Raw genomic sequence first — 12,812 nt, 5'->3', positions numbered from 1 at the left:
CTGGGTCTTGGCCAACACCATGGACAGATATGAGATGCTAGATCAAGGTGCTGAGAGCAGCATAATTCAGCAGCTGGGGACAGTCACTCTAGCTGCTTTTTCCCACTGAGGATTTTTTCCTCAAAATGCACAATAGATGTAATAAACACCAACTGGCAATAATGATGCCAAAATCAAACAAACATCATCAGTCAGCCAGATTTTCCCAGGAAGGTCAGTGTCTTATTCTCAATCACAGTAGTTTAGGATTTTTTATCACGTATTTTTATTGGTCAGAATGATTTTTATATTTTAACCTATAAAGATGCTTTTCCCCTAAAGAGAAAATAAGTGAATTACATTTCTGTACAACAAATACAGCATATTTAAGGCATGTCAGGATTGAACTGAGCAAGTCACATTAATATACCAAAGTAATCTTTACCAGTCGCTACTAAAAGGCAATGCAGATTTCCTTGTATTTGTCTCCTTTCTGAGCTCACTGTAGCATTTGCATCAGAAACAAGACAGCCTCACTCATGGCACTCCCTTCCATTTAATTAAGTCCTTAGAGAAACACTGCAGAAGTTAGTAAGATTACTTAATGCATCCCTGGGAGAAACTCCAATAGTCTACTAAAGGTCATTGCTCCTTTCAATAGGAATGCTTTCATTGTAATGAAGATTAATATGACTGTATTAATTGAATTAAGTGAAATGTATTCATTTTCTAATCTGAACAGTCTCCTTAATAAGTTATTATCAGAGGAGCATAATATAAAAGACTAACAGTCTGTGATTAAAACTTCCAAATTCAACTTTACTTAATACATCAAATTTTGTTCTATCTGCTATTTTGTCCGTGAGCAAAACCAAAAATACTACTTGACTAAATCTGTCTTAGGCAGATGATTAGATTTATATTCCAATATGGAATGCAATACTGGACATCTCCTCTGCAGTAGATAATTCCACATAATAGAAAGTATGCTAGATTTAACATATGTTGATAAATTTACATTTTCATGTCCAGAAATATGCCTACAACTTGAGTTTCAACAGAGAAATTAAATGAAGCTTTCTCTGCATCCCAAAATTTATTTGTAGTATTAATCTAGAAAAATTGATTTGAAACATTAAAGTCAGGATTTGGTTTGACGTATTTCAGGGAGTGGAATCAACCAGGTTGATTTACACAAGTTGTGCAGGAAAGAATGGTAGTTCTTTTAAAGCCTGCTAAATTCACTGTGAGAGTCCTGCTGGGCAGGCCTGATTTGAAAATCATGTTCTTTGGCCTCTTATTCCTTATCATAAAGGCCAGCCTTGTCCCAGAGGGTCCAAACTCAGACAAGGCCCTTCTGTTCCTTTCCTCCTGTCCATCTACCATTCCTCTGATGTACTTGCCTTTGGTTGACCTTCCAGCTTTCCAGTTTTCGGTCTAATTTTTAATAACCAAAAAACATCCATAAAGTAAAAAAGGAGAACAAAATAAAATGAGAAAACTTGTTAGGAAGAAGACTGAAGCAGTAGCTTATATGTTAAGTATTTGCAGGTGACATGAGAGACTACAAGGACTGTCACATCCTATTCAAGGACTGTGCTGACAATTTAAACCAAATGTGTACCATGTATTAAAAAAGCAAACCCAAAAACCCCATGAAAAGGCAAAATGAAACATTATTTAGAGTCAGAAGGCTTACTTCAAAAAGTACATTTTGCTATCCAAAATACTGTCTCTAAGCTGGAAATGAAGTGACTCATTACTAAAAGCCTGTTACTGAGAGATTCCATAGAGTTACATTCTGCATCTTGGTGCAGCTGGATGGCACAAAATATTCTGTACAGGTACTATTACCATTTAAATGAATTTTCTGGCTTTGTAATGACCAGTTGTCTTATTAATTTTCTGTCCAGCGGTGAGCACTGATAGGTTTAAGTTCTCTGTTTGATAGGTTTGGTTCTCTCTTTTGACGGGAAAAGCAAGAGTTGTTTTTCTTATGTGTGTAGCTGCTTTCTTGATGTTGGCAAAAGGTTTCCTGCCCTAATAAACTAGAAAGGATCCAGACTGAAATAGTATTTGACAAAGAAAAAGTTATGAGAAATATGAGAAACAGTAGTAGTAGTAGTAGTAGTAGTAAGATTCATATTTAACTGAGGATTCATCCAGTCTTCCCTATCTTTGCAGCTGAAGAGAACACAAATGTATGAGATCTTTTCTGAAACAAGAGAAAAAGTATTTTACATTTGAAGTGTGTTTTCCCTAGCTGTATCTCAGCTACTTCCAGAAAAGCATCGAGGGATTCAACAAGACTTCCTTTGTGTGACTTGTCTCTGTGAAGGGCAGTCAGGTGTAAGCAGTGAGATATTTTTCCCAAAGCATTAGTTTTGCTCCTGCTTCTTCTGCTGCTTTGAGGTTTTTGTTTGGCTTATTTTTTTTGCTTTGTCTGTAAAACAGATCTGTGTTTTCTCTGTAATTTTTCTTTAAAAGAGAACTTCCTTGCTGAAAAAAAATGTAGGTACAAGCTTAAAAAACAGACAAGTGAAGTATTTAAAGAGAGAGCTATATCAGAAGAAAGAACCTTACACTTTTCTTATTAATCTTCTTAAACTTTTCAATCCTTAACTACTCTTTTGTGCTTTAGAAATGTCTTTACTGTTTAAAACTAATTGATGTAAAAGAGAGGATTATCGTTATTTTTTCTAATAAAAACCCATATGCCTCCAGTTGCATGTGAGGATATATTCTCCATGTGAGGATAAAAATATTGTGCAAGACAAGGTATAAGTGGATTTAAAGAAAGAGTGAAGTATCTGGAGATAGTTGCTCATGGGAATCTTTCTGTGTGCTAGTGCACATCTTTACAGTATCTGAAATTTTTTTTTTCAAAGAATCAGCAAAAACCTCCAGTCTTTCAAATATGCTTGTTCACAAGTTTCAGGCAAAAATATTTGCTCCTTCATCATATCTTGACAGTAGTTCCAGTTTGGACAGATGCATAAAATGGCATCATTCCTTTTAGGATTTGGTGACCTAAATTATTTTCCTCACACTAACAGTTTCCTAGATGGGCAAAAAGCCATAATAAAGACCACAATTTTATCAGGTATGTGTTCATCATTCTCTGATTTCTTATTTGAAAAATTCAATTTATGCCAAGTTTTATACACATATTAATTAGCTCAAGATTTGCAGGGGTCGAGTTTTCTAAGCTTTGAAGGCCAAATCAATGTAGAGCCATAAAATTATAAAGCCAAAAAAAAAAAAAAGAAAAAACCAAAGATCTACCAGGTATAGTCATAAACCTGTGCCTGTCATCCTGTGCTACAGGGTCATATTGACTGAAATATTACTTGCATACACAGAGGCAAGAAGGAAATGACTGAACTACTCAGAGGGAGTACCCTGAAATGGTGATCTGATTGTTCATCTTCCATAAATCACAGTCTTGCTAAACCACAAATTAAAAGGTCATAAGATTATTTCAAAGACATTAGGATACTTAATTTTTATTTTTGTTTGGTTCTTCTCCTCCCCCCACATTTTATTCATGATTGTATATGAGACCACAGCGAGACAATTTTGGGCACTCTGATCCTTTACAGATGTGGAAATACGCCCCTGTACATAATTATCTGCAGCTAACAGAAGAAGCCTTTGTTACTTGTACACTTTCAAAACAAAATGGTTTTGCATGATTTCTTACACAGAAACCTCAGCATCCTAGATTAACCTCAGCCTTAGCAATGAGGTCTTTATGTTAAAGTAGGACACCATGGGCTTATTCAGTTATTATATTCCACCAGTTTTGTTTGGGCCAGAAAATTAAACCAGGAATGACAGATATGTTTAAGCTGTGTTATTATTTTGAATATCTTATACTATTCTTTTAAATGGTGAATTCCTAATTTATGAAAATAATGAAACCTGCATATAAACTGGAGGTATGTACATAATAAATCATTAGTTAGAATTCTGGTAGAAATAAAGAGGGTTTTTTAAGAATCTCAGTATTTTAAGTAACTAGTCTATATTTAATATTTTTAAGTATTTAGTTACTTTATTCATACACATATACAAAAAAAATTGAAAATTCTGTTCGGAGTTGTAGTTGCAGGCTTACAAATTAAATAGCAAAAACCTGCATAGACCAGTGGGTCAAATTTCTTGTTAACTGTCCCTTCAGAAAAAGCTGCTGACTTCCTGACATCTTCAGAGTTGTCAAAAGACATTAGCACAAAGCAAGCTTAGCCCTTGTAACATTTTCTGTCTATGAAGAGTCAGAGAGGGAGTTTGGTGCCTATGGCTTGAAAATAAGGCATACAGTGATTGCATACATTTATCTTAGTCAGAGCTGTGATGAGGTAAATAAAGGAGGGTTAATGCACACAGAAACCTGTAATCCATAATATTCCCAGCAGATTGAGTGTAAATGAAATTTTTTTCCTGGTTTTTCAAACCCCAGTGATGGTATTTCATAATTTTAGAAAACATTACATACATACCAGAATATCTGAAAAGCAAATGTGCAGATAAATAGATAGGCAGTAGGATATAAAAAAGCACAGGTAGATTTCCACACCCAGAGCACTCCTACACAGTGTCCACAGTCCCAGGGGGACACGGGAGAGATACAAACTGTGTCTCAGTGATGTAAGCCGGTGGTGACAGGGACACTAAAGGTTCTGCTGCGCAGCTCTGGAGCAATGATCCGCATCAGGAGCCTCGTTCCAACGCTCTGCGCACCCTTCAGCAAACCCTGAGCGCTGTCTCCTCATTTGCCTCTGCCTGGCCTCAGCCATCCCAGCCCTGGGAGACCTTCACTGCTACAGATCCCACTGTGCTGATGAGACGTTAAATCCCACCAAGGAAAAACCCACTAGGATCCTGAGTGTGCTGCTGCATTGCCTTCCCTTTCATCAGCAACCTTAAAGAAAACAGGCTTTATCCTACCCGTGCAGACCTGAAAGGAAAAGAACTTAGCAGTCACCATCTGAGCTCTAAAGGCATAAAATGTGTAAAGAGAAGCTTGAAAAAATATGAATAAGCTAACTACTAAATGGCACATGAAATATTGACGAAGAATATTTAATCACTTCTTTAAAAATTTAAAATCACCTAGACAAAACTTAGTATTTGGTATCTCAGTGGAAGGAGGAGACAAAAATTGAATGCATTTGACTGTTTTGTCAAACATACAAGCATGGCCATATAAATCACTTCAAAATGCTTCAAAACAATGATTTGGGACCAATATGAACTACAGCAAAAGTGGTTGCTTAAAAGAAACTGAAAAAAATCCAATCTTTTTGTCTCAGAGGAAATGTTAGCAAATCCAAACTGCTCTAATTTATTTAAAAAATAAATATATCCAAAATATCTTTAAATGTGTAGATTAAAATTAATATATTCTGCAACTCTTGAGATTTCTAGGAGCACTAATAAATTGAGCCAGCCATTCCTTCATATTGGGGCATTATTAGGTAAATTAAAGGATGTGTCTTTTTACATGAGATTTAAGAAGTTTGCCCAATGTCATAGATGCAGCCAGAAACAATCATTACCTGCAGCCAGGCCTCCACAATCAGTCTACTGCTTTCATTAGCAGTTCGACCTTCCTAGACATGAAAAATCAGTCTCATCTGCCACTGAATTATTTTTTAATTTGATAAAACTGAATTAACAGTATGTGCTATTCATGGACACAGATTTGAAACAGATGTTCCTAATATTCTTTATTCCCCTTGTATTTCATCTGTATGAATCACTGTCTGGGTAGGCACCATCTGTCCTTTGTTCTCTGTTGCCAGAATGGGACACTTCAGAAGGAAAAAAAATAAATCAGTGTCAGAATTTCCTGGACAATACAAATTCTGAATTAAGTCAATACAGCTATTTTAGACTGTTATTCAGTTATTTCTTAGTCTCCTTGTTATCCTAAATAGTTTGGGCGAATTATTTATTTCATTGTAAGAGACTTTCCCCAGAAACTCTGACTTTTTTGAACACCTTTCACCTAGTGTGTTGATGCATGGAAACTGCGAACTGAATGCAAGTATTTCTCTCATACTCTCAAAATCAAGCTGTATAAAAGTAGCAACATCTGATTGTGCCTTCTGGACAGTGACCAGTTTATGCATCAAAGAACCTCATTTACCCCATGACCTCAGGTTTGCACTGGCAGTTCAGGTTTAGTTGGTTATTTATTATGCAACATAAGCATGGATCTTTATTAGCAAGTGAGGCACATTGCTCTGTAATATGGATCTCTTCTTATACTCTACTATTCCACCTACTTCTCTGATTTGCAAATGCTATGTGATGCTTTCCTCCATAACACTGTTGAGAACCACAGATTTAGCTGTGTATTTTTGTGGTTTGCCTCTTTGTTACCTCTGCCTGCCTACAGAGAATGCAGGCAAAGAAGAGATTTTTAGGAGAGGAAAAAAGCAGTAAAAAGATAAACTGCTCAACAGAGAGTACCGAGGACTCTGTGAAGACTGTTAATCCGGGAATCAGATGTCCAAACACATTAATACATATATTCTCACGAGGCCACAGCCTAGCAAGGAGATGTTAAATTCGTAAAGAGGGTGGCAGTTCTCCGGAGTTGCGCAGGATGGGAAGTTATAAAAGCAGCAATCAAACCCACCCTAAAGGTCGTGCTGAATCCAGGTGCGGATCCCCTCTGGCTCTTTGCTCCGTGTCCATGGGCCCGCTAACCCCGGCTGCGCGCTGCAGAGCTGGGGCTGTGACCCGGGAGAGACCGGCCGGCCCAGCTGGATGACGACCCACCCCCGGGCGGGCCACCCCAGCATTTGTGATCGCGTCACCACGGAATGTTGAGTTGGAACAGACCTTTGAGACCATCGGGTCCGGCCTGAGAGCGAGCACCGCCTTGTCAATCGGACCACGGCACTCAGCGCCCCGTCCCCTCCTTAACACCCCCAGGGACAGCGACTCCTCCGCTCCCTTGCCCAGCCCATTCCAACACCTACCACCCTTTTTGTGAAGGAATTCCTCCTAATGCTCCCTTGGAGCAGTTTAAGAGTTGCCTCTCGTTCTAATTGCCTGGGAGAAGAGGCCAGTCCTAACTTCCCTCAAAACCCGAGCTAACCGTGCCGGTCCCGTGCTACTGCTCCAAATTCCCGTGCTCCTTGCCCGTGCCACCTCCTGCTGCTCCTCCTGTGGGTCCCCTCGCACACCCCGCCCCGCAGTGCCCTGCCCCGGGCATCCCCCGCCACACGCCCAGGGCTCCCTTCCCACGAGGAGAAGCCTGGGGCGCTGGGCGCAGCGGAGGGGCAGCGCTGGCTGAACCCCGGCCCTCCCCCGCGTCGTGCCCGGGCTCAGAGGCCGAGGTGCCATCTCCGCCCCGTCCCACAGGAGGGCCGATCCCAGATCCCAGATCCCAGATCCCAGATCCCAGATCCCGGCTCCCGGCTCCCGACTCGGGGGACCGAGGGGCGGCGCGCGCGGCCGCGCGGGCGGGGAGCGCGCGGGCGGGCCCGGCGAGTGACGCGGGGCGCGCGGCGTAAACAGCGCGGCGGCGGGCCCGGCAAGCGCGGCCCCCGGACCGAGCCCCCCCGGCCGCGAGGGGAGGAGAGGCTGGCGCCTCTTCTCGCAGCGTCCCCGAGAGCTTTGACGCCGCAGTCCGGCGGGGGCGGCGGCTCAGGGAAGCGCCCGGGGCGGGAGGAGCCGCCTGGCGCAGCGGATCGCGGCCGGGCTCCGGGCTCGGTCCCCGGCGAGGCAGGCGGCAGAGAGCCCGAGCGGCGGCGGCGGCCGGGCGGCGAAGATGGCGACCCCGGGCATGGGCTGGCAGCAGCCGCAGCACAGCTACGGCGGCGGCTCCGCGCCCGGCGCGGGAAAACTCGGCTCGGGCTCGGCACAGGCGGGGCTGGGCGCCGAGCACAGCCCGGACCTGCACTTCAAAATGAGCAAGAAGATCGCCCAGCTGACGAAGGTGAGGGAGGCGCGCCAGTTCTTCAGCCGCCTCGGGTGTCTTCCTCCTCCGCTCTGTTTCCCTTCGCTCCTTGCCCTCATGCGGGCAGCGACGGGCCTGGAGAGGGGCGGACTGCCGGGCCGATGGCAGATCGGGTGGGATGCGGCCGGATTTGTGCCCCGGGGGCCGGGCTGGAGCGCCCTGGGTCGCCGGGCGGGAGCGGTGGCGCCGCGGTCCCGCGGGCAGCGCTCGGCGGTCCGGGAGCCGCGGGCGGGCGGGAGGGGAGCCCGCACGGAGCTGCCGCAGTGCCGGCCCCCGCTGCTGTCCGACCCCCGCTGCACGGCAGGTGTCCCGGTGTGCGGAGCGCGGCCCCGGCTGATGGGCTGGTACCGGTTGTTTGTTCTGTGCAAATTGTCGCTTCTCTACTAGCGCTGTTATAGGCCGTTCTGCGAGTCTCTTTAAATGGAGAAATTCAAGTGATGCTTGCCTTCCCTGTGCTAAAGTGCTGTTATTTAAGGTGTCTGGTAAGAGCTTAAATGCCTTAGAGGGTGAGGGTGAAGTGTGAGAAGATTTCTGGTCTGGTCTTGCTGATTGCACAGTTTTCATTATGTCATCCCCAGCCTAGACAATACACTGTATCTTTGTGAGAGGCCGGAGTCACGCTGGGAGGTGTTTTTAAAGCCTATTGCTACGGCAGGTAGGCCTGATGTTTCAGATGTGACTGTAGCTGTGATTTAGTTATACTAACTTAAAACAATGCCTTGGTGCTGCAATACCTCTTGTGTGATGCTCAAGGTGTAGGCAAATTGCATTGTTTAGGAAATGAGAGGCAGATACCTTTATTAAAGAGAAAGCAGAAGAATTTATCAGGAATTTAATAGCTAGAACGTTTAAATGTAATTTTAAAGCACAGTGGGAACTGCCAATGTTCTTAACATGTATGCTAAAATGGATGAAGGTGACATTTCATTGGACTAAGAGTGAAGAGAATGAAGACTGCTGGCAGTCTCACACTGGAGACAGTTCACATTTATGTACAGTTGATGCACCATTGACCAGTTTAAAATAGTATTTATTGTGGCACACTGTGCACCTTAATGTGTTGGAAAGCTGATGACTGAGGGGTATCTTGTCCTTGAATTCAAAGTCCAATTTCTTTTGATGTTAGCATCAGTGGAACTCTCATTGAATAAAGAGAAAAGCTGAACCAAAATAAGCTGAAGAATCTCCTTGATCTTGTTCCATGTGCATGCAAATAATGAAGTAAAACATTAAAGATATTGCTACAGCTTTGTGCTCTCTAAAGGGTGTAAAAAGCACCTGGAGACCCTAAATGTGTTTTAGGTTTACCTTAAGGCCTAGGTGCCTATGTAAAGTAATTATTCTTTCAAGAAGAATTTGTATCTCTGTGTGTGCCTTTGATATATTTCCCTTACTTTCTCTAGGAAATTACCCAGCAGTTTATAGTTCATTTCAGAAACAGCATTCTACTTCTGATGTGAAGTCATTTGTGTGTTACCCATGAGTTCCACATCACTGGGCATGTGCCCTGTGCACTCTCACTTATTATGCATCAGATATCTTGAGGTGGATGTGAGTTAATTATGGATTTAAATGCATGGTGCTGAAATATTTTGAACTCCTGTATTGGAAAATGCAGAGACACTGAAAGTAAATACTTGTTTTTCATTTTTCTTATGATCCACAGTAGAGTTCATCTAAGATTCTGTGTGTTGTATGCAAGTCTTTCTGACAAAGACTTCAGATTAATGTAAATGAAACCTGCGAGTTGTTTTCCACTGTGTATTGCAAGTAATTGCAAACTATGTGCTCATGCAAGGAGTTTACAAGTGAATTAGGCTTTTCCAGCGCTGGAGTCTTGTATGTTTCCTGGTCACTTGCAGATTCTGGCAGTGTTTTAGTTTGTATGTTGTGTTCTGTTTTCAAGTTTTGGGGAGAAAGCTTGGGAAATCAGCTGACCTTTCTATTGAGTGAAGATCTGAAGTGAATAACAGTACTTTGAAATGTAAACTAAGGCGTATATAAAAATATTTCTCTTGCACCTACTGCAAAAATACAATTAAGACCTTAAATATTAGGATTAAAATAGAAGGTACTGTGTAAAATATATTTCATTGAGGTAGAGATGCTCATTTTGACAGATTGGTAACTACAGGACTCAGGTCCTACATTTCTGTTGACCTACTTGACCTTTCAGGAAGGGAGGCTTAAAAGAATTATAGAAACTTCTGGGTAAAGTGTGATCTAAACTTTCTAATCTGCTTTGAAATCTGAAGACTGATTTGATAGCTGGCTGCAGAAACTAATCCTTGGGGAAGGACTCAAGCTACAGGGGAAAAATGTAAACATAATGAATTTAATTTTCCTAAGTGAGATGTAACTGTCAAAGAAGAATTAACTTCACTTTGCAGAAGAATCCTAGAAGTAAGGTGCTGCAAAAAAGATTTTAGGATATGTCTATTTAGGTCTTTTGACCAAATTCTGCTGTTCTAGCTCTGTGAAATGCTTACCAACATACGTACATAAAATTCCTTTTCAGTAAACTAGGAATTTATTGTTAGGAGTACCACTTCTTAATTGTGCTTCTCAAGTTGTTTAATGTCTTTTATATGATGTACTTCTTGCCTGTCTTTCAACTGTTTTACCCATTTATTTAATTTTTGCTCTAACTCTTCTCTAAGAGTATCTTGAAGCTATAATAATTCCCCCTATGGATTTAGAGCAGAAGGCACTTTACCAGATTAAAACAAACCCACCAGTGTAGCATGGGTAAAAGAAAAATTCAAGTATTCAATGTCCAAGGAGTACACAGTCATCCAGACAACTTCTGTCTTCTGACAAAAGAAATGTGACTCCATAGTTTGCTTTTGCTTCTCCTTGTACAGTTTGCATTACAAGCAGTGAGTAGGAGCAGAAGAAAGTGCTTTCCCCACAGAAGATGAGAGTCACTCATGAATTAAATATAAAATTCCAAAATTAGGGTTCCTCAGTTATGTTTTCACATTACTTAAAGGGAATGTGATGTTTTAGTCAAAACAATACAGGAACACAAAGTAAAAGGTGAAATTTATTTAATAACCAGATTTAATCCGTTGTTTGGAGTGAGGCAAAATAAGGTATGAATCTATTTCACTAAGCAAAACAATTCTGAAATGCTTAACTAAATTTTTACTTTTGGGTGGGAGAAAAAGACTTATTTGATTTAACTTTAATATGCTTAATTCCCAGGGGAAGGTAAAACAGGTGGTTAGAAATGCAAGTCTAAAAAAACCAGGATGATAGTTCCTGTCATGTTGGAAGACTGCAGTAGATTGTAACTGTAGCAATTTTAGGTCTTCCTCTTCAGTATAAGCTCCTTATTTTCAGGCGTTTTGGAAGATCTGTGTATCAGTTTGAGATAAAGTAGCATCTGACACAAAGATTAAAGCCAACAAGAAATAAACTGCGATTATGAGATTGCATATATGTATTTGTACTACTGCATGCAGGAGTGCTAATGCAGTGGTGAATTATGCCTGCTGCAGATGAAAATATACATATATATTTAATTAGTTTGCATAAGACAACTGGATTAGAAATGGAAAGCAAGGTACTGCCATGCTTGCATCAGTAGGAGAGAATGGCATTAGTTTTCATGTTTCCCACAAGAGTTCAGGTGGCTTGTTTCTCCTTTTGGATTTCTTTAGGTGTTGCTTTTTTTTTTTGTTTAGTTTCTTCTTTCTTTCTCTCTTTGTGATGTAGTTTGTAGCTTGAGCATTTGTGACTGAGAAATCCATGTCCTGAGTGTCTGTAAAGTCTGTTGTGCAAGTTTTGTGGCATCAACATAAATCTTTGACTTCTGCAGAAGAGCTGCATGATTTGTGCTGGGGCTATAAAAAAAAAATCTTCAGTATTAGTTTGGTTGTATGATACTTGTTGCAGAAATTTTACATTAACTGGAGCAGTTCTGATGAGAAAGAAACACCTGGTATTGTTGACTGATGAGAAAATACAACCTGGCAATGCACTCTTGCAGCCCAAAAAACCAACCTAGTGTGCAGGGCTGCAAGAGGTCAAGGACACTGATTTTCCCCCGCTACTTTACTCTCCTGAGTTCCCATCTGTGTGCTGTGTCCAGCTCTGGGGTCCCCAGTACACAAAAGACATGGGCCTGCTGGGGCAAGTCCAGAGAAGGGCTCAGAAGATGATCAGAGGGCTGTGAAATGAGTCCAGGGGAGGCCACAAGTGTGCTCAGAGGGCTGGAGCATCTCTCCTGTAAAGGCAGGCTGAGAGAGCTGGGCTTGTTCAGCTTGGAGAAGAGGAGGCTCTGGGGACACCTTGGAGCATATTCCAGTACCTAAAGGGATACTACAAGAGAGCTGGAGAGGCACTTTTGATAAGGTCCTGTAATGATAAGACAAGGGGGATTTGCTTTAAACTGAAAGAGGATAGATTTGGATTACATATTGGGAAGAAATTCTTTACTGAGGGGGGGTGATGAGGCACTAGAACACTTTGCCTGGACAGTCTGTGGATGCTCCATCCCTGAAAATTTTCAAGGCCAGACTGGATGGGATTTTGAACAAAGTGGTATTGTGGAACGTGTTCCTGCCCATGGCAGGCAGGGTGGAATTGGCTGACTTTTATGGTCCTTTCCAACCCAAACTATTGTATGATTCTGGAAGAAGAGTCAGGTGGAATGAAGACGATCTCTACCCTATGTTAACATTTTTGTCTATTTAATAAAAAGAAACTATATAAAACACTAATGTTTTTCCTTGCTTAGAAATTGATGGTTCAGTTCTGGAAAGGTTCCAGGAAACTCAATTCAAAGATGACAGTAACAAAGGTAACCAAGGCACATCATCCTTGAGTAGACAAGAAACTAGAATCTAAG

At 41.8% G+C, this 12,812-nt stretch overlaps 1 protein-coding gene across 3 annotated transcripts in view; it reads left to right on the top strand.

Annotated features, from left to right (window-relative positions):
• The first annotated feature begins 7,505 nt into the window (after nt 1-7,505).
• FAM184A (family with sequence similarity 184 member A) overlaps nt 7,506-12,812 on the top strand; it is a 71,837-nt gene continuing 66,530 nt past the window's right edge. For all 3 annotated transcript variants that reach the window (XM_079298834.1, XM_079298833.1, XM_079298832.1), the window contains exon 1: nt 7,506-7,936. In XM_079298834.1, coding sequence (XP_079154960.1) covers nt 7,769-7,936 — 168 coding nt within the window. In that variant the 5' untranslated portion in view covers nt 7,506-7,768. The remainder of the gene's footprint in view (nt 7,937-12,812) is intronic.

The sequence above is a fragment of the Erithacus rubecula genome, assembly GCF_903797595.1.
Source record: "Erithacus rubecula genome assembly, chromosome: 2".
NCBI classification, from domain to species: domain Eukaryota; kingdom Metazoa; phylum Chordata; class Aves; order Passeriformes; family Muscicapidae; genus Erithacus; species Erithacus rubecula.
Note: the sequence above shows the minus strand (reverse complement) of the source record. Positions and strands in the feature narration are given on the sequence as shown.